We start from the raw sequence: 26,574 nt of genomic DNA, 5'->3' as shown, positions 1-26,574 counted from the left end.
TTAAAATGAATAACTTTTAACAAGGGTCATTGTACATCTAGCTCAGTGGATTTTTATTTTATTGTTTTTTAAGACAAGGTCTCACTCTGCTGCCCAGGCTGGGGTGCAGTAGTGTGATCATAGCTCACTGTAGCCGCCAACACTTGGGCTCTAGCAATCCTCCCACCTCAGCCTCTTGAGTAGCTGTGACTACAGGCGCACACCACCATGCCTAGCTAATTTTTTTTTTTTCTTTTTGAGATGGAGTCTTGCTCTGTCACCCAGGCTGGAGTGCAGTGGTGCGATCTCGGCTCACTGCAAGCTCCACCTCCCGGGTTCATGCCATTCTCCTGCCTCAGCCTCCTGAGTAGCTGGGACTACAGGCATCCACCACCATGGCTGGCTAATTTTTTGTATTTTTAGTAGAGACGAGGTTTCACCATGTTAGCCAGGCTGGTCTCGATCTCCTGACCTTGTGATCTGCCCGCCTGGGCCTCCCAAAGTGCTGGGATTACAGGCGTGAGCCACCACTCCCGGCCGCGAATTTTTTATTGTTTTGTAGAGATGGGGTCTTGCTGTGTTGCCTAGGCTGGTCTTGGACTCCTGGGCTCAAGCCATCCTCCACCTTGGCCTCCTAGAGTGCTGGGATTACAGGTGTGAGCCACCACGCCTGGCCACTCACTGGGTTTTTAGAGATCAAGAATTTGACTGATGTCTGGCCTAGGGAAATCTTTGAGGACTAGGAAGTTCAGAGGGAAAGTTTGGTCTATGGAAATTAATGATTATGCTACAAATTATGTTATATTCATTATACTATTATATATATTACCATCAGTTTCTGCCTCATCTCTCTATCTGGTTGATGTGAATACGGTATTTATAGTTGTTTGTACCCTTTGACAGATGATGTTAGTATGATGCTTTAAAGTGTTTATTCTAAACCTTTTATTGTTTTATCCGTCTTTAATTATATGAAGTGCTGGAGACTGCTCACATTTTTACAAATAATAAGAGCATAATAATAAGCATTAAGAGCATTCTTACAAATAATAAGAGCATGTAAGTTTTGTTATGTAACAAGTCAGAGCCCTTTTTTTTCTGTTATGTATCAATGAATAAATATTTTCTTCTGAAAAACTCAACTTTAAACTTTGTAATTTTACAGTTCTGTTTAGATTATGTTGTTTGTTTTAAGACATATACTATAACTGTTTTGGTTTTGTTTCTAGAAAAACTGATTGCTTATCAACGAGAATTCCTTGCTTTGAAAGAACGTCTTCGAATAGCTGAACATAGAATCTCACAGCGCTCTTCTGAATTAAATACCATTGTGCAACAGTTCAAGCGTGTAGGAGCAGAAACAAATGGAAGTAAGGATGCATTGAATAAGTTTTCAGGTACAAACAGTATTTTTTGTATTAAATATATATATATTTTTGTTTGTTTTGTTTGTTTTTTGTTTTTTTGTTTTTTTAAGACGGAGTCTCGCTCTGTCGCCCAGGCTGGAGTGCAGTGGAGCGATCTCGGCTCCCTACAAGCTCTGCCTCCCGGGTTCCCGCCATTCTCCTGCCTCAGCCTCCCAAGTAGCTGGGACTACAGGTGCCGCCACCACGCCCGGCTAATTTTTTTGTATTTTTAGTAGAGAGGGGATTTCACTGTGTTAGCCAGGGTGGTCTGGATCTCCTGACCTCATGATCTGCCTGCCTCGGCCTCCCAAAGTGCTGGGATGACAGGCGTGAGCCACCACACCCGGCCGAAAAAGATTATATTTTCAAAGGGGCATGTGGAATATTTTTTTTGAAAGTCATGTAGAATAGTTTATCAGCCAGCATCTGTTACCCTTTTCAGAGAGAAAAACCACCACACAAAACTTTCTCTTCTAGTAAATTACAAAAAAAAAAAAAAAAAAAAAATTTATTACCTGCTAAATTTGATTTCAAGAGAGTCATGTTAAGTTAAATTGTCTGGGCACAGTGGCTCACGCCTATAATCCCAGCACTCTGGGAGACCGAGGTGGGCAGATCTTTTGCGGTCAGGAGTTCAAGACCAGGCTGGCCAACATGGTGAAACCTCATCCCTACTAAAAATACAATAATTAGCCGGGCGTGGTGGCGCGTGCCTGTAGTGCCAGCTACTCGGGAGGCTGAGGCAGGAGAATCACTTGAACCCTGGCGGCGGAAGTTGCAGTGAGCTGTGATCACGCCACGGCACTCCAGCTCTGCACTCCAGAACGAGACTCCATCTCAGAAACAAAAAAAGTTAAATTACAGTGGAATAAATTTCATTGGCAGTAGTGAAGAACGTGCATCTTCTGAAAACATACTCAAAATGAGATTACAATTTAACTTTCTGTGTATCCGTGTTTCTGTGATGACTTATGTGTGGACTTCAGATGGACTCTGGAGAAATCTTTGAACTATTTGAAGCAATTAGTGCTCTTAAACCTGATTTATAATGAAGAACACGCATAGTTTTCTAGTGGATACTTTAGGAGTATCTGGCCTGTTTCTTCTCTGAGAAATCCTGGTCAGAGTAAGATGAGGTCAAATGATCTCTCTTTCTGCGCTCTTCTTTATCTGATAATGAAATCGACATACGTATCTAATTGATTGCCTCCAAATTTGCATAATCTTTCTAGATTAGCATACTTTTTCATTTAGCTTCACCTGTTTTCATTTAGCTTCATCTGGATCTCCAGATCCACTGCCTGCCCTTATTTGTAAAGTTGCATACTCCTCCTCCTCCTGCTGATAAACTTCACATTATGTCCCCCTGATGTCGAAACTCATGGACTGGTGTAGATAAAACATAAATCACCCATAAGCCTGATTCCCAGTGATTTCTACTAACACTTTTTGTTTCCTTCTAGTATTTTTTCCATGACTATTTTTCTTCAAAGTTGTTATTGTGTATGATGACCTGATTTTCACTCTTGAAATTATACTATGAGTGGGCTGGGCGCGGTGGCTCAAGCCTGTAATCCCAGCACTTTGGGAGGCCGAGACGGGCGGATCACGAGGTCAGGAGATCGAGACCATCCTGGTTAACACGGTGAAACCCCGTCTCTACTAAAAATTACAAAAAACTAGCCGGGCGAGGTGGCGGGCGCCTGTAGTCCCAGCTACTCTGGAGGCTGAGGCAGGAGAATGGCGTGAACCCGGGAGGCGGAGCTTGCAGTGAGCTGAGATCCGGCCACTGCACTCCAGCCTGGGCGACAGAGCGAGACTCCGTCTCAAAAAAAAAAAAAAAAAAGAAAAAAAAAGAAATTATACTATGAGCATTTTAAAACTATGTCGTTAAATAATCTTCGAAATGTTATTTTTAGTGGCTGTGAATATGCCAGCTATAGATACCATAATATATTAAACATTTTTTCTCAGTTATTCAGATGGGTTTTTCTGGGGGGTTTTTCCCCTGTAGTTTATAACTCTGGTGAACATATTTGTATATAAATCAATCATATTTCTAGTAACCTTTAAGTTATTTTCATTGGATTATGACTTCCTTAGAAATAGGATCTGTGTTTTGGTGACTATTGATTTTTGAACACATGGTACATTTGCTGGAATAAAATAGATAATCACTAAATATTTGTTGAATGCATAGAAGCTAAATTCTTCAAAGGGAAATTACTGAGTAATAGGACAGAAATGTTTTAGGGTTTTTGATGCTGCTTTGAATAGTTGGAACGTTTATCTTGTTATCACCAGTATTTAATATTATTAATCTACTGATTTCATAGGTGGAAATTGATAGATATATTATAATTTGTAATTGTTTCTTCACTCATGAGATTAAACTTCAATTTTACATATGACAGTCATTTGCATTTCTTTTGTGAATTTTTGGTTCTTCTCATTTTTAATGAAGTTGAGGTAACAAATTCGTACTGCTAACTTCCTTGTTTCTAAGGTTAAATTATAATTTAATGAAATTTTAAAACAATATTATTTATACTACCAAGGAGTGAGAAAATAAATGAAACTCTCTGAAAGTTGTGATCTGTGCTGGACATTCCCAGCTCATGCTGTTTATATTATTTTACTTGAAGTTTTCAGAAAAAAATTCCTTCCATGTGAAATTTTGATAACATGTAATGCATAAAGAAAGTGAATGGCTGGGCATGGTGGCTCATGCCTGTAATCTTAGCACTTTGGGAGGTCAAGGTAGGATTGCTTGAGCCAGGAGTTTGAGACCAGCCTGGGCGACATAGTGAGACTCCAGTCTTTAAAAAAAAAAAAAAAAAAATTTTTTTTTAATTAACCATTGTGGTAGCATGTGCCTGCTGTCCCAGGTACTCAGGAGGCTGAGGCGGGGAGGATTTCTTGAGCCTGGGAGGTCAAGGCGACAGTAAACCGTGATTGTGCCAGTGGACACCAGCCTGGGCTACAGAGCAAGACCCTGTCTCAAAAAAAAAAAAAAAGAAAAAAGAAAAAGTGATTGATAGTCAATGTACTTATTATTATTTATTACGTTTTCATAAACTGACAGCATATTTAGAGTCCGCTTGGCAAACTTGAGTTCTAACACATTATATAGGTGAGCCCTTAGCATCCCACCTTCTTATGGTCCTCTAGCTGGCCATTTTGGTTTCCTTCAGCCAGTTTTATCAACATCATGACCTGTGAGACTCTGGCTTTGAAAGTGTCCTTTTCATCTTAAATGGAGATCTCATTTACCAGAGTGTGAAACTAGGAAAGAAAATTCTTTAGTTCTAGTTCTCATTAATTTTTACTGCTGGTTTTATAAAATCAGCAATTTCTGTAAGGTAATTCTTGTGTATTAATTATACTTCTGTGTTTCAGATAATACCCTAAAGCTGTTAAAGGAGTTAACAAGCAAAAAATCTCTTCAAGTGCCAAGTATTTATTATCATTTGCCTCATTTATTGAAAAATGAAGGAAGTCTTCGACCTGCTGTGCAGATTGGCAATGGAAGAACAGGAGGTAGGTTTATTTTGTTTCTTACTGCAGTTGTACTACTGCTGTTAATTGTGTTTTGGACTCTTATGTTCACCATCAGAAGTCTGGGAGGTCAAAAAATAAAAGTTCTTTCTTTATCTGTGCACATCAGGTTGGGTCTCATTCTAAACCCCATGTTGAAAGGAGTTGGACATTTCCTTTGTAGACCAAAGTAATATAGCCGAAAGGGACCATGTGAAATCTAGTTGAGGCCCCATCCTAGGCAGACAAATGTTGACACCTTGGTCATTTTTCTGTTTTAGAGATTTGGGAAGTAGAGAGATGACATTTTCTCCTTGTATCTTATTTCAAAATTAACAGCTCTTTTGGTCACGTCACAGAGGTTTTTCTTACGTCTGCCTCATTTTCGTACAGAGATGTAAGTAGATAGTAACTTTCGTGTAACTTTTTATGCAGTAGTAGAAATACTTTGATTTACTTCTTCCTAATTTATTCAAAAGATACTATATAGCTTATTTTTCTCTTCTTGTCAGAGCCAACAGAACTTCCTCAATTTTCCATATAGAAACTATTTACCACTCTTTTTTTTTTTTTTGAAGCAACGTAGGCACAAATTTATTGAAATCGAAGTACACTCCGCCGAGTGGAAGTGGGCTTGAGCAAGCCAGCCCAAGAGCCGTTTACCACTCATACTTTTTATTCCGCCGTGTCGACTTTGTTAATCTTTTCTTCGTAGATTTTAAAATGCAGAGGGCAGAATATTATTTTGTTCTTCTGTAAGTTTTTAACAAGTGATGAAACGATTACTTCATAGATACCAAAATTCATTTTTGGGTTAGTGTTTTTGAAAAGCTGAGTCTACTTTTGATTCAATGGGATTCTTAAGTATTTTGCTGTCTTTTTGGGGGAATCACATCTTCTCACTGATCTATAAATGTAAACTTTTACATTCATCTTGTTTTAGTTCTGCTGTCTATTTCATTAATCAGTTGAAATAATATACCACCTTCCTTCTTAAGGAGGTAGAAACTCTTAAAATAGCATGTTGAAACAAACTCCTTCTTTCCTTTCTCTAATGATTCAAAAAATATTTATTGAAGCCAGGCATTTTGCAGGTGCCAGGTATACAGAGACTAACAAGGTATGTGTGGTACTTTGTTTCTTTGTTTGTTTGTTTTAGAATGTTGATTGTTAATTATTTTTGAAGCTGATATCATGTCTCCCTTTAATAACCACTCTTTGGATAAGATGTCTTAAGTAATTGTGGGTTTGTTTGTTTAGACTATTTCTTCATTCATAAGAGTATCAAATGAAAAGAAATTAGAAGTGATTTTAAAGTCATTTAAAACTTCCAAGGTCTCTATTAGGTTTTTATTTTATAAATGTGACATTCTCTTTTCTTTTGAAGCTAGGTATTCCATCCCATTTGTTTACATGACTTTATCCATTATAAATAGAATAAAATCTTGGTCAACCAGCTTTCCAATAGTTAACATTCTTATAAAGCTGCAACTATTTTTGAAAGGTAGAAAAAACAGCTCGGTAGAAAAAACGGATAGGCAAATAACCCATATTTACTACCTTAAACATCTTCCTTCCTAAATCGTTGGGGAACAGCTCTTAATATTTTTAGTTACAGGACCCTTTGGATATTCTAGGAAAGCTGTCAATCTCTACTTTGGAAAATGCCCATAGAAGATATAATTTTGTTTGTAATTTCTGGAATTTTATGGAAGCCCAGAACTTATCTAGGGTTTCATATTCAGAACTTCTGCTTCTTAGATGAAGAAAAACAGCTTCTTGCTAGAAATTCTGTTTTTCAGTGTTCAGGCTGATTAATTAGGGAACAGCACTTAGAACAGCTAAGCCATCGTAAGGCTGAAGAGGAAGGACAGTGCTGCCGGTGGCTGCTGACCCCAGGGGAGTGGCTGGGATTCTCACACCCAGAACAGAAAACGGCCGGCCCACCACCCAGCACCACATCTGTATCCTCCCACCACATTTGCCAAGGCAGGCTGCGGCAAACAGACCCAGAGACTGCAAACGGGCGCAAGGCGACTTCAGCAACGAGGGGTTGCCGAATCATTTAAGAAAATTAGTACCATGGATGACTTAATACTAAAGAAAATTGAGTTTGCAGAACAAACAGAACGAATATGATTTAAAAATAAAACATCAACATATTTCTAGAAATGAGGGATGACAACTTGCCCATAATACAATAACTGACCATTATCAAAGGATCCATTAGAAATCTTTGTACTTATGATTTCAATGATTATATTTAAAAATCCCATATCGAGGGACCGATACGGAATTTTAGCTAGACATAGCTAAAGATCAAATTAGTGATCAGAAAGACCGAACTCTGTATTTCTTCTAGAATGCAGCATAAACGCATAAAGAATGGAAGTAGACAGAAGTTTTAATGGTCATCTGGTAGTAATTTCAGAAGGAGTGAACAAAGAGAGTGAAAAGAGGGAATTACCAGCTTATAGGAGTGAATTTCTTTGAGTTGAAGAAACATTCAGGTCTTCAGGTTGAAGGGGCCATTTAGGGCAGAGCAAGAGAGCTGAGAAAAGACTTTTACTGGGTTATCTAGTGAAATGGCACTACTGCTTGGTGGTGGATAACAGATAATTCTTGGAGTATTTGCTGCAATAAAAGTCCACAAGCAATTGCTATGGGCCAGGCACCTTGCCAGATACTTTGGTACACAAAATTAGATGTGGTTCTGAGTCTTGTGGAGCTTCAGCCCAGTAAAGAAGACACGAATTAGTCACGTAGTCAATTATACAAACAACTGTATAATTACAACTGTAATTACCAGTGTAAAGGATGCTTTGAGAATGTGTAAGAAGGACTTTTGGCCTAATTAGGGAGTTTAAGGAACTCTGAGAAATTGCATTTGGCCTGAGGCTGATAGAATCTGTCATTTACTGGTGAAGATGGGTGCGTTGGTGTCCTATTGCTGCTGTAACAAATGGACACAAAATCACTGTGTTTAAACCACAACACAGATTTTTCATCTTACAGTTTGGGAAGGCAGAGGTCCTAGAACCAGATTGTCAAGAGGGGTGTGTTCCTTCTGGAATCTCTAGGGAAGGATCCTTTTTATTTATTTATTTATTTTTTGCCTTTTCCACATTACTTTGTGGCCTCTTCCTTTATCTTCAAAGTACAGTATCTTCAAATCTCTCTGACCATGACCCTCTTGATGCTGTTGTTCCATCTCCTTCTTTTGCTGTGACCCTCCCTCCTTCCTTTCATAAAGACCCTTGTGTTTATATTGGGCCCACCAGGTAATCCAGAATAATTACCCCATCTCAAGAACTTTCATCACATCTGCAAAGTCTGTTTTGCCATGTAAGGTAACATATTCACAGGCTCCAGGAATTATGGCATGGACATCTTTGGGATACTGTTATTCTCTCCATCACAATGGAAAAGAATATTCCGGAAGATGGAAAGAGCACTACAAAAGTCCTGTTATGGAAGGGAGTGTGGAATGTTCTAGAGAATGAAAGAAGGTCACTGTAGTTTAAGTGTAGAGTGAGGAGGTGTGTGGAACAAGATGAGGCTAGAGATGTAAGTTGAGGCCAGACCATGTAGGGCCTCCTAGACCATTTATGGGATTTTGGTTTCTATCCTAAGAGCAGTAGGAAGCCATTGAAGGGTTTTCAACAGTACTTATTAATAATGACTTGGTAAGATTTAAATTTTACAGAGATCAGATTTGCTGCAATTGGAAGGATGATTGAGGATGTGGGAAGAAGAATAGATATGAAGAACCAGATAAGCTGTTTCAGTAATCCACTGGAGAGAGGGTCAACTTGGACAAGGTAGCAGTGGTAGTAGTAGAGATGGGAAGTAGAAGACGGACCTAGAGTTGTTTGGAACGTATGGGAATGTATCAGGGAAGACATAGTGTTCTGGATTTGTGGACTGAGGTAGAGGAGTGGTCAGGAATGAGCCCAGGGTTTCCGGATTGAGTGGCTGGATGCGTGGCGGGCCATTCAGTGAGATAGAGGACAGTAGACACTGTTTTGCATCACTGGTTTGCAAGAGAAATTTATAAATTAAATTTGGATATGATAATTTGGAGGTGATTTTGAGATATCACAGTGGAGATGTTGGAGTAGGCAGTTGGATATTTAGATCTGGGACTCAAAGGAGAGATCTGAGTTAGATTTAATTTTATGAGTCATTGTTTGGGAGTAAGTGATTGAAGACACAGAAATGGATGAGATCTCCTAGGGCCTAGGACTCAGACTTGAAGGTTTTCTACCAGTTAATTTCCAGGGAAAGAGGAAGATGAACACAAGGAAGACAGAGGCAGAGAAAGGGCAATGAGGCAGTAGAAGAAAAAAAAAATATTGTCATGATATATAAGGAAAGAAATGAGGAATAAATGACTAAAGTCAAACCATAAGGAAACATGATAGGCTAAAAATATTTGGCTAGCAATGAACATTTTTAAGGGGACATAATTTAGTTATAACTGAAGGTAGATTGAGTTACTGAAGATTGAGAATGCCAAGATTTTTCCTAATTCTTTTTTTACTTTAAAAGAAATACAAATTAGAATTGGAAAACTTCCCAGGAAAGTGGAAGCAAATGAAATAATCACAGTTGATAGTTCTGTCAAATTATAAATACCATGAGGTAGGGGGCTTACCTATCTCATGGCTGTATTTCAGACTGTCTAGTACACAATAGATGTATTATATATGCACAGTTACTACTTGAATTGGAAATACTAGGTGGTTAATCAATGGAACTCTTGCACTCAGAATTAAAACAAAATCAGTGATCCCAGTACCTAGCCAAACCCATTGGCTCTATTTCTGTTTGGTTTCCTTGGTCCATATTGCTCCTCCCTAAAAGGATGATATGACCATATTCTTCACTTTGCTGACATATTTCTTCTGAACTCTAACTCAGTAGAATACTTACATTTTCCGGTTTGTAAACGGTAGAAGAACATGGTATCAGATAGGACAGGCTGGGTTATGTTGTGGTAACTAACAACACCAGAGTCTCAGTGATTGAGATAACACATGTGTATTTTTTTTTTTTTTTTTTGCTCATAGTACATGTCCACCAAGGTTGACCAGTCATGCAGGGATCCAGGCTGACAGAGCAGTTGCCATCTTGAATGTTTCTGGCTGCTCTGCCAAAAAGAACAGGCAACTCAAGGATTTCACACTGCAGTTATCAGTGCTCAGCCCACAGATTACACATGTCGATGACTCATGGGCTATTAATAATTATATCCCTTTGGCCCCACAGTCCCCAACCATAAGGGGACTAAGAAGTGCAGCCCTTCCATGGGCTCAGAAGGCCAAGGAAACTACCGTTTTTTGGTGGTAATTTTACAAATTACCATAAGCACGGTTACTCTAATTTTGTAGGTTGGGCTGAAATTAAAAGTTTCATTTTTAGTGCTTTTGAAGTCTTTGAATACCCTGGTTTAAGCTAAATAATTTAAATTTTAACTCTAAAATAGTGTATTAGGGGTAAAATGGTTTATTCTCTAAACACGCTGTATTAGTCCATTTTCACGCTGCCAATAAAGACACACCTGAGACTGGGCCATTTACAAAAGAAAGAGGTTTAATTGGACTTAGAGTTCCACACGACTGGGGAAGCCTCACAATCATGGCCTAAGGCAAGGAGGAGCAAGTCACATCTTACATGGATGGCAGCAAGCAAAGAGAGAGCGAGCTTGTGCAAGGAAGCTTCTCTTTTTAAAACCATCAGATCTCGTGAGGCTTATTCACTGTCATGAGAACAGCACAGGAAAGACTTGCCCCCATGATTCAATTACCTCTCATTGGGTCCCTCCCACAACACACAGGAATTCAAGATGAGATTTGGGTGGGGACACAGCCAAACCATATCATTCCGCCCCGGCCCCTCCCAAATCTCACATCCTCACATTTCAAAACCAATCATGCCTTCCCAACCATTCCCTGAAGTCTTAACTCATTTCAACATTAACTCAAAAGTCCACAGTCCAATGCCTCATCTGAGATGAGGCAAGTCCATTCCACCTATGAGCCTGTAAAATCAAAAGCAAGCCAGTTACTTCCTAGATACAATGGGGTCCCAGCATTGGGTAAATACAGCCATTCCAAATGGGAAAAATTGGCCAAAACAAAGGGGCTATAGGCCCTATGCAAGTCCAAAATCCAGCAGGGCAGTCAAATCTTTAAACTCCAAAATGATTTCCTTTGACTCCATGTCTCACATCCAGGTCACACTGATGCAAGAGATGGGTTCCCTTGGTCTTGGGCAGCTCTGCCCCTGTGGCTCTGCAGGTTACAGCCTCCTTCCTGGCTGCTTTCATGGGCTTGTGTTGAGTGCAGCTTTTCCAGGCACGTGGTGAAAGCCATGGGTGGATCTACCATTGTGGGGTCTGGAGGACGGTGGTCCTCTTCTCACAGCTACACTAGGTGGTGCCCCAATAGGGACTCTGTCAGGGGGTCTCTGACCCCACATGTCCCTTCCGCACTGCACTAGCAGAGGTTCTCCATGAGAGCACCACCCCTACAGCAAACTTTTGCCTGAGCATCCAGGCGTATCCATTCATCCTCTGGAATCTAGGTGGAAGTTCCCAATTCCTGACTTGCACCTGCAGGCTCAACACCACACGGAAGCTGCCAAGGCTTGGGACTTGCACCCTCTGAAGCCACGGCCTGAGCAGTACCTTGGCCCCTTTTAGTCAAGGCTGGAGTGGCTGGGACACAGGTCACCAAGTCCCTAGACTGCACACAGCAGAGGGACCCTGGGCCCGGCCCAGGAAACCGTGTTTCCCTCCTAAATCTCTGGGCCTGTGATGGGAGGGGTTGCCACAAAGGTCTCTGACATGCCTTGGAGACATTTTCCCCATTGAGCTTAACCATTCAGCTCCTCATTACTTATGCAAATTTCTGCAACTGGCTTGAATTTCACCTCAGAAAATGAGATTTTTCTTTTCTATCACATTGTCAGGCTGCAAATTTTCAAAACTTTTATGCTCTTTCCCTTTTAAAACTGAATGCTGGCCAGGTGTGGTGGCTCATGCCTATAATCCCAGCACTTTGGGAGGCCAAGGCGGGTGGATCACGAGGTCAGGAGTTCGAGACCAGTGTAACCAACGTGGTGAAACCCTGTCTCTACTAAAAATACAAAACAGCACAGGAAATCTGGCCATGGTGGCGGGCACCTGTAATCCCAGCTACTTGGGAGGCTGAGGCAGGAGAATTGTTTGAAGCTGGGAGGTGGAGATTGCAGTTAGCCGAGATCATGCCATTGCACTCCAGCCTGTGCCACAAGAGTGAAACTCTGTCTCAAAGCAACAACAACAACCAAAAACAAACAAACAAACAAAAACCAAAAAAACTGAATGCCTTTAACAGCACCCAAATTACCTCTTGAATGCTTTGCTGCTTAGAAGTTTCTTCCACCAGATACCATAAATCATCTCTCTCAAGTTCAAAGTTCCACAAATCTCTAGGGCAGGGGCAAAATGCTGCCAGTCTCTTTGCTAAAACATAACGAGTCACCTTTACTCCAGTTCCCAACAAGTTCCTCATCTCCATCTGAGACCACCTCAGCCTAGATTTCATTGTCCATATCATTATCAGCATTTTGGTCAAAGCCATTCAACATGTCTCTAGGGAGCTCCAGACTTTCCTATATTTTCCTGCCTTCTGAGCCCTCCAAACTGTTCGGCCTCTGCCTGTTACCCAGTTCCAAAGTCGCTTCCACATTTTCGGGTATCTTTTCAGCAGCGCCCCACTCTACTGGTACCAGTTTACTGTATTAGTCTATTTTCATGCTGCTGATAAAGACATACCTGAGACTGGGCAATTTACAAAAGAGATTTAATTGAACTTACATTTCCAAGTGGCTGGGGAAGCCTCACAATCGTGGCAGAAGGCAAGGAGGAGCAAGTCACATCTTACATGGATGGCAGCAGGCAAAGAGAGAGCAACCTTGTGCAGGGGAACTCCTCTTTTTAAAACCATCAGATCTCGTAAGACTTACTCACTATCACGAGAACAGTATGGGAAAGATTTTCCCCCATGATTCCATTAACTCCCACCAGGTCCTTCCCACAATACGTAGGAATTCAAGATGAGATTTGGGTAGGGACACAGCCAAACCATATCACGTACCATCTAAACTTCAGCAAAGCAAAGCAGAAACCAGAAATCCCCAAGAGTGTGGTAGGGATAGAGAATTTGCGTTGTGACTTTATGCCATTTTTGTTTGCACACTGTGGATCACCATGGGTTTTGCTTTCATCATAAGTGCAGTCTTTGTACTCCATATGAGTTAGCATTTTCTAAGAATGCTCCTCATCCTAGTTGTTACGCTTGTAATTTTTTTTTGTTTTTTTGAGACAGGGTCTCGCTCTGTTGCCCGGGCTGGAGTACAGTGGTGTGATCACAGCTCACTGCAGCCTCCACCTCCCAGGCTTAAGTGATCCTCCCACCTCAGCCTCCCAAGTAGCTAGGACTACAGGCATGCTCCACTATGCCCAGCTAAGTTTTTTATTTTTTTTAGAGACAGGGTCTTGCCACGTTGCTCAGGCTGGTCTCGAACTCCTGGGCTCAAGTGATCCTCCTGCCTCAGCCTCCTGAAGTGCCGGGATTAAAGGCATCAGCCACCACACCCGGCCTTAAATTCTGAGGTAGATTATTCTGTGTAATTTTGCTTCCATTGTAACTCATCCTGTCTTTTGGCATCTCAGAGTAACTTGGTCAGAACAGAAACCTGGATTGGGGGCCCTCTCCTCAAGTATGTTGTTCTGAGTGAAAGTTGCCCCGTCCACTTACTCAAGTCATCCTTGATTCCTCCCCTTCTCTTGTCTGCCAGCTGAAGCCCCATTGGTGAGGGTCTCCATCATCCACTCATCTCCACCTCTTCAAACACCCTACAGCCTCATTTAAACCACCATCTTTCTTTAGTTAATACAGTAACTTCCTAACTGATCTCCCAAAGTGCTTTTACTTTTTGTGAAATTTGATAATCTCTTAAAATTACAAATTGGATAATGTCACTCCCCTGCTTACAACCTTACAATGGCTTTCTCTTGCACTCAGCATTAAAACAAACTTTGTTATATGCAATGTGACCCCCGGCTGATTTTCTCAATCTGGGCTTATTCTGCTTTCGATCCAGCCTGCTCTTGGTATTTCTTGACTATGTCAAAATCATTCTGTCTTCAGGGCCTTGTTGCTTCCTCTTCTGCAGTGTTCTTCATCAGCTCTTTCTCATGGTTACCAGCTCAACTGGTATCAGAGAGGCCTTCCGTGACCACATGACCTATAGGGGTACCCCCTCCCCATTCATCACTTTGACAGTATCAACCTATATATATCATCCTGTAAGATACATATATTTTAAATCTTTTTCCCCTTTCTAGAATGTGCGTTCCATGAGGGCAGGGACCTTATCTATGTTATTTACCATTGTATGCCTGACACCTAGAATAATGCCTTGCAGTAAATATGTGCAAAACAAATAGAGCAAATATCTTTTTTTGGAGGTGGGGGACGGAGTCTTGTAGAGCAAATATGTTTTTGAGTGCTTGAAAACTCTTCTTACCTAAAATGTAATAGAGGAATGTGGCATGAGACCTTGGGGCAGTCCCTTAAACCTTTCACATCTTAGTATTCTTACCTCAAGAATCGTGGTGGTAGATCCATGGTCTTTATGCTTCCTTCTGGCATTAGAATTCTTTTGTTTGTTTTTGAGATGGAGTCTCACTGTGTCGCCCAGGCTGGAGTGCAGTGGCACGATCTTGGCTCACTGCAACCTCCACTTCCTGGATTCAAGCTATTCTCCTGCCTCAGCCTCCTGAATAGCTGGGACTACAGGTGCCCGCTACCATGCCTGGCTAATTTTTTGTGTTTTTAGTAGAGACAGGGTTTCACCATGTTAGCCAGGATGGTCTCGATCTCCTGACCTCGTGATCCGCCCGCTTCGGCCTTCCAAAGTGCTGAGATTACAGGCGTGAGCCACTGCACCCAGCCGCTGGCATTAGAATTCTGTGAATTATAAGTATTTTTTAGTATCTCCAAAAACTTGTTGCATGATTAAGACTAAGTTGTTTTTAACATATTCAAAATACTTCTCTATTGATACATACTTAGTATACTAAGACTTTAAGGCATAATTTTAAAAAACTTACTTTGAAATACCTCTATAATGCAATATGTTCCTAAAAAATCACTGTGGTATGAAAATGGTGCAAAAAAATGAGAGCAAGGGGGTTAGGATCACAACACTCAAAAAACTTTGTCAGTTACACATAAAAAAGGATAAGAACCTAATAATAATGGTGGCACATTTTTTTACAGGTTAAATGATTGAGAAATACATAGATGTGGCACTCTATCTTGAAAAAGCCCTGAGATTTGCTTGTTAAAGTGGGTTGCTGAAGGTTGCAGCTTTTAAGTTATTGTGAAGGGCTGTGAGGTAGGTTATTTGAAATCTGATGGAAGGTTGCAACACCCAGTGTAGATGGGTGTGGTTGATAGCTGTGGTGAACTGAGACAGCTGGTAGGTATTTTGAGGTGTGTGCATTTTGTATGCAGTATTTCTGCACAGTTCGGTTCAATTTTCTGAACTCAGATCAGCTGGGTACAATTTTCTGTTGCTGACCTGGTGTTTGTTTCAGAAGACAAATTGCACGTAAGCTAATGTGAACTTTACGTGTTATGCCCCAATTTTTCCCTAATATGTTAATCATGTAGAAACAAATTTGTGTTGAAAACAAGCATTACAGGAACATTGACTGTAATTTTAGACTTTAAAAATGTTGCACAAATAGTACACAAAGTTTTCTTTTCTTTTCTTTTCTTTTTTTTTTGAGATGGAATCTTGCTTTGTCACCCAGGCTGCAGTGCAAGAGCACAATCTCAGCTCACTGCATCCTCTGCCTCCCAGGTGATTCTTGTGCCTCCGCCTCCCAAGTAGCTGGGATTATAGGTGCACGCCCCCATGCCCAGATAATTTTTGTATTTTTAGTCGAGACTGGGTTTCACCATGTTGGCCAGGCTGGTCTGAAACTCCTGAGCTCAAGTAGTCCACCACCTGTGCCTCCCAAAGTGCTGGGATTACAGGCATGAGCCACTGTGCCCGGTCAAAAAGTTTTCATATGCCTTTACTCAGTGTCCCTACATGACCATTAGTACAGTGATCAAAAGCCAGGAAGTTAACGTCGATGCTACAGTGTTAACTAACCTTAGCTCTTATTCCAATTTTGTCATGTGTTTCATTGTTGTTATTTTTCTCTTCCAGGATCCAACTCAACATCCCATATTTCACTTAGTTGTCATGGTTCCTAAGTCTTTTCCAATCGGGGACAGTTCATTACTCTGTCTTTCATGACCATAACACTTTAAAGAGTACTGTTATTTTGTGGAGCATTGCCCCAGTTTGGATTTCTCTGATGTTCTTTTGTGGTTAAGTTGAGGTTATGCATTGTTGGCAAGAACAACCACACAATTGATGTTGTGCTCTTCTTGGCATGTCTTATGCTTGAAGTCAATAGATAAGACGTTAATTTTTAAGATATGTTTAGTATTTTTAAGTTTTAGTTGTATAATACAGTTTGCTGTTTATACTTTACAGCCATTCATTTTTAGTGTGAGGTTTAATGTCTTTCATTTTTATCAGTTCCCTTTTTCTTATGGTTAAGCTATGTGAAAATGAATTACAGTCATTATAGGTATGCCCGCATATTCTTTATTTTTCTTTCTGAAACTTAATATATTTTGATCCATCAATTATTCCTATCCATTTGAGAGGATATAATACTTTTGAAATGGAAGTGTTTTTCTGTATTGTCCTTGTACAATTTTTTAATATAATTACGGTTTGTTTTTTTTTTTTCAGTTTCCATAGTCATGGGCATTCCCACAGTGAAAAGAGAAGTTAAATCTTACCTCATAGAAACTCTTCATTCCCTTATTGATAATCTGTATCCTGAAGAGAAGTTGGACTGTGTGATAGTAGTCTTCATAGGAGAGGTAATTATTTAATTGTTGTTATGTTTTTACCATATATAGCCTATAAGAGTTGAAACCCTAATTGAATATTTGAATATGCTTTTAAAAGCACTTTTAAAAAATGTGATGAGTAAAGCTTAGGTAATATATTCTATCTGACAGTTTAATGTAAATCTAACTTATATTTGCCTTTACTTCTCTCCTGCAGTTACAAACCAGGAATAGTAATCTTTGTTGTCAATAGAATGATATACCCATAGATCTTTAAGAACGTGTCCCCTATGAGTGAGAACATGCGGTGTTTGGTTTTCTGTCCTTGTGATAGTTTGCTCAGAATGATGGTTTCCAGCTTCATCCATGTCCCTACAAAGGACATGAACTCATCGTTTTTTATGGCTGCATAGTGTTCCATGGTGTATATGTGCCACATTTTCTTAATCCAGTCTGTCATTGATGGACATTTGGGTTGGTTCTCACTTGTAGGTGGAAATTGAACAATGAGAACACTTGGACACAGGATGGGGAACATCACACACCGGGGCCTGTCGGTGGGTGAGGGGAAGGGAGGGGGGAGGGATAGCATTAGGGGATATACCTAATGTAAATGATGAGTTAATGGGTGCAGCATACTAACATGGCACATGTATACATATGCAACAAACCTGCACGTTGTGCACACGTACCCTAGAACTTAAAGTATAATAAAAAAAAAAGAAAAATATGTAAAAAAAAAAAAAAAAAAAAAGACATGTCCCCGTTTCTAGCTCTAAGACTTAAATTTGGACATTTGCACTGATGATCTTTGGGAGTCCTGAAACCTGAAAAAGGTTTAGTCTCAGCTGGAGTTTCATCATCCTTTTATTCTCTCCATCCGTTCTCTGTACTCCTAAGAAATCGTGTGAATGAGAAATACCACACTTCTTGTATTTTAGTATCCTCAAAAGATTTAGAGAAAGAATAAATCTCGAAAAAGTTATTTTTAAATCATGAGGAAGAAGACCCTAGAGTAAATATTTTCTTAATTATTGTGTAGAGTTTCAGAATGGGAAAGGATTTAGGACATAGTATAGTTCTGGCCCACTAATTCGTAACTTTTTAGAGTACCCCATGTCTTTTTAGATGAATATGGTCTTGATGATTTCCTTATTAGAGAAGTAAACAAATGCATGCTGTTCAAAACAATTACATAAATGTATAATGAAAAATTACCTGTTACTCCTCTATATAAATATAGCTATTTCAAAATATATGTTAAGGGTTTTTTTCCTGTGGCTTGTACAGCTATATATGAATGGGACCATTCTATATATATTTTAATGTAGTGGACATTTTTCCATGCTAACAAGAATAAATATCACAACATCATTCTTTGTGGCTATAAAATATTTCATTATGTGGTTTTAGCACAATTTATTTAATGTGTGATTGATAGACATTTAGGCTGTTTCCTAACTGATACAGGTTGTCTCTTGTTCAAAAACACCTGAATTCTTTGTAATTGTTGCAAAATGGAACAGGAAATCATATGTATGCGGAGGTGATGGCTAAATGAAGCGGTTAGAAAGAGACAGAAGGAGTTTTTGAGGTGGGTTTCAGGCAGAATATTGCCTAAACCAGAACAACCAAATGATGCTGGTGGTAACCATGAAGAGGACTTTGTATTGAATGAATATATATGTATATATTTTGTGACAGGATCTCACTCTGTCACCCAGGCTGGAGTGCAGTGGTGCAGTTTTGGCTCACTGCAGCCTCGACCTCCCAGGCTCAAGCAATCCTCCTATATCAGCCTCCCGAGTAGCTGGGACTACAGGTGTGCACCACCATGCCCAGCTAATTTTTTGTATTGTGTGTGTGTGTGTGTGTGTGTGTATGTTTGTCAAGACGGGATTTCACTATGTTGCCCAGGTTGTCTCCTGAGCTCAAGTGATTCTCCTACTGCAGCCTCCCAAAGTTCTGGGATTACAGGTGTGCACCACCACACCCAGCCTAAGATATTTTTTTATATTACCTTGTTTATTCACATTGTTTCAGCAATTTGCCCAGCAGCATTCCAAATACCTTACATAAAAACTATAGGATTTGAATTTAGATTCTATAAGGAAATAACAAATTCATCAAGTTGGACGAGCACCTACTGTTCAACTTTGAAAAATTGAGTTTCTAGAATTTTCAGGTTCGTGGAGTATTTAGTATACAGTATGAAAACAATGTTGGTTTTTTTTTTAATTCAGTGTTCTTTTTTTTAAAATTATTATTATACTTTAAGTTCTAGGGTACATGCGCACAACGTGCAGGTTTGTTACATATGTATACTTGTGCCATGTTGGTGTGCTGCACCCATCAACTCGTCAGCACCCATCAACTTGTCATTTACATCAGGTATAACTCCCAGTGCCATCCCTCCCCCTCCCCTCTCCCCATAATAGGCCCTGGTGTGTGATGTTCCCCTTCCCGAGTCCAAGCGCTCATTGTTCAGTTCCCACCTATGAGTGAGAACATGCAGTGTTTGGCTTTCTGTTCTTGCGATAGTTTGCTGAGAATGATGGCTTCCAGCTTCATCCATGTCCCTACAAAGGACACAAACTCATCCTTTTTTATGGCTGCATAGTATTCCATGGTGTATATGTGCCACATTTTCTTAATCCAGTCTGTCACTGATGGACACTTGGGTTGATTCCAAGTCTTTGCTATTGTGAATAGTGCTGCAATGAATATATGTGTACATGTGTCTTTATAGCAGCATGATTTAAAATACTTTCGGTATATACCCAGTAATGGGATGGCTGGGTCATATGGTACTTCTAGTTCTAGATCCTTGAGGAATTGCCGTACTGTTTTCCATAATGGTTGAACTAGTTTACAATCCCACCAACAGTGTAAAAGTGTTCCTATTTCTCCACATCTTCTCCAGCACCTGTTATTTCCTGACTTTTTAATGATTGCCATTCTAACTGGTGTGAGATGCTATCTCATTGTGGTTTTGATTTGCATTTCTCTGATGGCCAGTGATGATGAGCATTTTTTCGTGTGTCTGTTGGCTGTATGCATGTCTTCTTTTGAGAACTGTCTGTTCATATCCTTTGCCCACTTTTTGATGGGGTGTTTGTTTTTTTCTTGTAAATTTATTTGAGTTCTTTGTAGGTTCTGGATATTAGTCCTTTGTCAGATGAGTAGATTGCAAAAATTTTCTCCCATTCTGTAGGTTGCCTGTTCACTCTGATGGTAGTTTCTTTTGCTGTGCAGAAGCTCTTTAGTTTAATTAGATCCCATTTGTCAATTTTGGCTTTTGTTGCTGTTGCTTTTGGTGTTTTAGACATGAAGTCCTTACCCATGCCTATGTCCTGAATGGTATTACCTAGGTTTTCTTCTGGGGTTTTTATGGTATTACGTCTAACATTTAAGTCTCTAATCCATCTTGAATTAATTTTCGTATAAGGAGTAAGGAAAGGATCCAGTTTCAGCTTTCTACTTATGGCTAGCCAATTTTCCCAGCACCATTTATTAAATAGGGAATCCTTTCCCCATTTCTTGTTTTTCTCAGGTTTGTCAAAGATCAGATGGCTGTAGATGTGTGGTATTATTTCTGAGGATTCTGTTCTGTTCCACTGGTCTGTATCTCAGTACCATGCTGTTTTGGTTACTGTAGCCTTGTAGTATAGTTTGAAGTCAGGTAGCGTGATGCCTCCAGCTTTGTTCTTTTGACTTAGGATTGTCTTGGCAATGCGGGCTCTTTTTTGGTTCCATATGAACCTTAAAGCAGTTTTTTCCAATTCTGTGAAGAAACTCATCGTTAGCTTGATGGGGATGGCATTGAATCTATAAATTACCTTGGGCAGTATGGCCATTTTCACGATATTGATTCTTCCTATCCATGAGCATGGTATGTTCTTCCATTTGTTTGTGTCCTCTTTTATTTCACTGAGCACTGGTTTGTAGTTCTCCTTGAAGAGGTCCTTTACATCCCTTGTAAGTTGTATTCCTAGGTATTTTATTATCTTTGAAGCAATTGTGAATGGAAGTTCATTCATGATTTGGCTCTCTGTTTGTCTGTTACTGGTGTATAAGAATGCTTGTGATTTTTGCGTGTTAATTTTGTATCCTGAGACTTTGCTAAAGTTGCTTATCAGCTTAAGGAGATTTTGGGCTGAGATAATGGGGTTTTCTAAATATACAATCATGTCATCTGCAAACAGGGACAATGTGACTTCTTCTTTTCCTAACTGAATACCCTTGATTTCTTTCTCTTGCCTGATTGCCCTAGCCAGAACTTCCAACACTATGTTGAATAGGAGTGGTGAAAGAGGGCATCCCTGTCTTGTGCCAGTTTTCAAAGGGAATGCTTCCAGTTTTACCCGTTCAGTATGATATTGGCTGTGGGTTTGTCATAAATAGCTCTTATTATTTTGAGATACGTTCCATCAATACCTAGTTATTTAGAGTTTTTAGCATGAAGGGCTGTTGAGTTTTGTCAAAGGCCTTTTCTGCATCTCTTGAGATAATCATGTGGTTTTTGTCTTTGGTTCTGTTTATATGCTGGATTACGTTTATTGATTTGCGTATGTTGAACCAGCCTTGCATCCCAGGGATGAAGCCCACTTGATCATGGTGGATAAGCTTTTTGATGTGCTGCTGGATCCGGTTTGCCAGTATTTTATTGAGGATTTTTGCATCGATGTTCATCAGGGATATTGGTCTAAAAATTCTCTTTTTTTGTTGTGTCTCTGCCAGGCTTTGGTATCAGGATGATGTTGGCCTCATAAAATGAGTTAGGGAGGATTCCCTCTTTTTCTATTGATTGGAATAGTTTCAGAAGGAATGGTACCAACTCCTCCTTGGACCTCTGGTAGAATTCAGCTGTGAATCCATCTGGTCCTGGACTTTTTTTGGTTGGTAGGCTGTTAATTATTACCTCAATTTCAGAGCCTGCTATTGGTCTATTCACAGATTCAACTTCTTCCTGGTTTAGTCTTGGGAGAGAGTACGTGTCCAGGAAATTATCCATTTCTTCTAGATTTTCTAGTTTATTTGCATAGAGGTGTTTATAGTATTCTCTGATGGTAGTTTGTATTTCTGTGGGCTCAGTGGTGATATTCCCTTTATCATTTTTTATTGTGTCTCTTTGATCTCTCTTTTCTTCTTTATTAGTCTTGCTAGCAGTCTATCCATTTTGTTGATCTTTTCAAAAAACCAGCTTCTGGATTCATTGATTTTTTGGAGGGTTTTTTGTGTCTCTATCTCCTTCAGTTCTGCTCTGATCTTAGTTATTTCTTGCCTTCTGCTAGCTTTTGAATGTGTTTGCTCTTGCTTCTCTAGTTCTTCTAATTGTGATGTTAGGGTGTCAATTTTAGATGTTTCCAGCTTTCTCTTGTGGGCATTTAGTGCTATAAATTTCCCTCTACACACTGCTTTAAATGTGTCCCAGAGATTCTGGTATGTTGTATCTTTATTCTCATTGGTTTCAAAGAACATCTTTATTTCTGCCTTCATTTTGTTATGTACCCAGTAGTCATTCAGGAGCAGGTTGTTCAGTTTCCATGTAGTTGAGCGGTTTTGATTGAGTTTCTTAGTCCTGAGTTCTAGTTTGATTGCACTGTGGTCTGAGAGACAGTTTGTTATAATTTCTGTTCTTGTACATTTGCTGAGGAGTGCTTTACTTCCAATTATGTGGTCAATTTTGGAATAAGTGTGACGTGTTGCTGAGAAGAATGTATATTCTGTTGATTTGGGGTGGAGAGTTCTGTAGGTGTCTATTAGGTCCCTTTGGGGCAGTTTAGTTCAATTCCTGGATATCCTTGTTAACTTTCTGTCTCGTTGATCTGTCTAATGTTGACAGTGGGGTGTTGAAGTCTCCCATTATTATTGTGTGGGAGTCTAAGTCTCTTTGTAAGTCTCTAAGGACTTGCTTTATGAATCTGGGTGCTCCTGTATTGGGTGCATATATATTTAGGATAGTTAGCTCTTCCTGTTGAATTGATCCCTTTACCATTATGTAATGGCCTTCTTTGTCTCTTTTGATCTTTGATGGTTTAAAGTCTGTTTTATCAGAGACTAGGATTGCAACCCCTGCTTTTTTTTTGTTCTCCATTTGCTTGGTAGATCTTCCTCCATGCATTTATTTTGAGCCTATGTGTGTCTCTGCATGTGAGATGGGTCTTGACTCTTTATCCAATTTGCCAGTCTGTGTCTTTTAATTGGACCATTTAGTACATTTACATTTAAGGTTAATATTGTTATGTGTGAACTTCATCCTGCCATTATGATATTAGCTGGTTATTTTGCTCGTTAGTTGATGCAGTTTCTTCCTAGCCTCGATGGTCTTTACATTTTGGCATGTTTTTGCAATGGCTGGTACCGGTTGTTCCTTTCCATGTTTAGTGCTTCCTTCAGGGTCTCTTGTAGGGCAGGCCTGGTGGTGACAACATCTCTAAGCATTTGCTTGTCTGTAAAGGATTTTATTTCTCCTTCACTTATGAATCTTAGTTTGGCTGGATATGAAATTCTGGGTTTAAAATTCATTTCTTTAAGAATGTTGAATATTGGCCCCCACTCTCTTCTGGCTTGTAGAGTTTCTGCCGAGAGATGTGCTGTTAGTCTAATGGGCTTCCCTTTGTGGGTAACCCGACCTTTCTCTCTGGCTGCCCTTAACAGTTTTTCCTTCATTTCAACTTTGGAGAATCTGACAATTATGTGTCTTGGAGTTGCTCTTCTCAAGGAGTATCTTTGTGGCGTTCTCTGTATTTCCTGAATTTGAATGTTGGCCTGCTTTACTAGGTTGGGGAAGTTCTCCTGGATGATATCCTGAAGAGTGTTTTCCAACTTGGTTCCATTTTCCCCCTCACTTTCAGGCACCCCAATCAGATGTAGATTTGGTCTTTTCACATAATCCCATACTTCTTGAAGGCTTTATTCATTTCTTTTTCCTCTTTTTTCTTTAGACTTCTCTTCTCGCTTCATTTCATTCATTTGATCCTCAATCGCTGATACTCTTTCTTCCAGTTGATCGAGTCGGTTACTGAAGCTTGTGCATTTGTCATGTATTTCTCGTGTCATGGTTTTTATCTCTGTCAGTTCGTTTATGGCCTTCTCTGCATTGATTATTCTACTTATCCATTCTTCCATTCTTTTTTCAAGATTTTTAGTTTGCGCTGGGTACGTAATTCCTCCTTTAGCTCTGAGAAATTTGATGGACTGAAACCTTCTCTCAACTTGTGAAAGTCATTCTCCATCCAGCTTTGATCCGTTACTGGCGATGAGCTGCGTTCCTTTGGAGGGGGAGATGTGCTCTTATTTTTTGAATTTCCAACTTTTCTGCCCTGCTTTTTCCCCATCTTTGTGGTTTTATCTGCCTATGGTCTTTGATGATGGTGACGAACTTATGGGGTTTTGGTGTGGGTGTCCTTCCTGTTTGTTAGTTTTCCTTCTAACAGTCAGGACCCTCAGCTGTAGGTCTGTTTGAGATTGCTTGAAGTCCACTCCAGACCCTGTTTGCCTGGGTATCAGCAGCAGAGGCTGCAGAAGATAGAATATTGCTGAACAGCGAGTGTACCTGTCTGATTCTTGCTTTGGAAGCTTCATCTCAGGGGTGTACCCCGCCGTGTGAGGTGTGGGGTGTCGGTCTGCCCCTAGTGGGGGATGTCTCCCAGTTAGGCTACTCAGGGGTCAGGGGCCCACTTGAGCAGACAGTCTGTCTGTTCTCAGATCTCAACCTCCGTGTTGGGAGATCCACTGCTCTCTTCAAAGCTGTCAGACAGAGTCGTTTGCATCTGCAAAGGTTTCTGCTGCTTTTTGTTTAGCTGTGCCCTGTCCCCAGAGGTGGAGTCTACAGAGACAGGCAGGCCTCCTTGAGCTGCTGTGGGCTCCACCCAGTTGGAGCTTCCCAGCAGCCTTGTTTACCTACTTAAGCCTCAGCAATGGAGGGCGACCCTCTGCTAGCCTTGCTACAGACTGCTGTGCTAGCAATGAGGGAGGCTCCATGGGCGTGGGTCCCTCCCGGCCAGGTGTGGGATAAAATCTCCTGGTGTGCCGTTTGCTAAGACCCTTGGTAAAGCGCAGTATTGGGGTAGGAGTTACCCGATTTTCCAGGTGTTATGTGTCTCAGTTCCCCTGGCTAGGAAAAGGGATTCCCTTCCCCCTTGTGCTTCCCAGGTGAGGCGATGCCTTGCCCTGCTTCAGCTCTTGCTGGTCAGGCTGCAGCAGCTGACCAGCACCGATTGTCCGGCACTCCCTAGTGAGGTGAACCCGCTACCTCAGTTGAAAATACAGAAATCACCCATCTTCTGTGTCGCTCACGCTGGGAGCTGGAGACTGGAGCTGTTCCTGTTCGGCCATCTTGCTGAGCCCTCTCCAGTGTTCTTATTTTACTATAGTACACATTCTGGTTTGCTTCACAGGAAGAGTGCCCGAGACCTTTATTATGGTCTTTAAAGGTTTAAAGTAAACTCTTTCACGTAAGCTGATTTAACAGGGCTAGTTAGTTTGCCTAGGGTCAGAAATTTGCACAGTAGAGGCCGGGCGCAGTGGCTCACTCCTGTAATTCCAACACTTTGGGAGGCTGAGATGGGCGGATCATAAGGTCAAGAGATCGAGACCATCCTGGCCAACTTGGTGAAACCCCATCTCTACTGAAAATACAAAAATTAACTGGGCATGGTGGCACACGCCTGTAGTCCCAGCTACTCGGGAGGCTAAGGCAGGAGAGTCGCTTGAACCCAGGAGGCAGATGTTGGAGTGAGCCAAGATCGCACCACTGCACTCCAGCCTGGGCGACAGAGTGAGACTCTGTTTAAAAAAAAAAAAGAAAAGAAAAAGAAAAGGAAAGAAAAAAGGAATTTGCATAGCAGGAATATAGAAATTGAATAACCAGAGAGTATTTATTAAATTGCTGTGGCATTTTTGGTTTTTATTTTTATTTTCTGTCATGCATTTCATTTATACTAATAAATATTATTTCTTTTGTGTTTTAATTCATTTTTTGATAAAAATATAATCACATGGTTTTTAAAATCTCCGTGTGTGTTGTGTACACTGAACAGTGTTCCTTCCAATACTGTGTTTTAGACACTTGGTTTACCGTGATGACTGTTGATAGCTGTACCCATTCAGAGACATGTAATGGCCCTAATTCTGTACAGATAGTATAAGGTTAATGTTCATATTAGAGCATAAACAGCTATTTAGATTTCCTTCTGATTTTGATAAAATATTTTCCTGGAAAATTATCCATTTTATCCAACTTTTAAACTTTGCTTTAGGCAGAGGTGGGAAATGCAGGCTCCTGTTCTTTTTGCGATGCTTCCCTCCGATTGCTTTGTGCACGCGTGTGTATTTGTGACTGGCTAGTTAACGGATCTGTTTTCATTTATGATGTTCTAAAAACCTTCTTGGGTGTATTTATTATTTCCTTTTTTGTTTGTTTTCTGATCCATTGATGTCTGCTTTTAACATTATTAATTTTTTCTTCTATTTTAGTTCCATTTTTTACTTTTCAAACATGTTCACCCAAATGCTAACTTATTTTCATTATTTATTTTTTAGATATCGGAATTAATATGCATTTTGCTGCCTGGTGGTAACTGCTTTAATTGGGAGCTTTTCGTTGTTTTAAATGAATGGTGAAATGTTTGGTCATAATTTTTCAGCTGGTGTGTGTGTTTGTGCATGTG

At 40.2% G+C, this 26,574-nt stretch overlaps 1 protein-coding gene across 3 annotated transcripts in view; it reads left to right on the top strand.

Moving 5' to 3' along the window:
- MGAT4A (alpha-1,3-mannosyl-glycoprotein 4-beta-N-acetylglucosaminyltransferase A) overlaps positions 1 to 26,574 on the top strand; it is a 128,340-nt gene that overhangs the window by 53,028 nt on the left and 48,738 nt on the right. For all 3 annotated transcript variants that reach the window (XM_015112905.3, NM_001194224.2, XM_015112906.3), the window contains 3 exon segments: positions 1,209 to 1,376; positions 4,785 to 4,925; positions 16,797 to 16,930. In XM_015112905.3, the coding sequence (XP_014968391.1) occupies positions 1,209 to 1,376; positions 4,785 to 4,925; positions 16,797 to 16,930 (443 nt within the window).

Source organism: Macaca mulatta, chromosome 13 (assembly GCF_049350105.2).
Source record: "Macaca mulatta isolate MMU2019108-1 chromosome 13, T2T-MMU8v2.0, whole genome shotgun sequence".
Taxonomy (NCBI): Eukaryota; Metazoa; Chordata; class Mammalia; order Primates; family Cercopithecidae; genus Macaca; species Macaca mulatta.
This window is presented reverse-complemented; position numbering and strand designations above follow the sequence as displayed.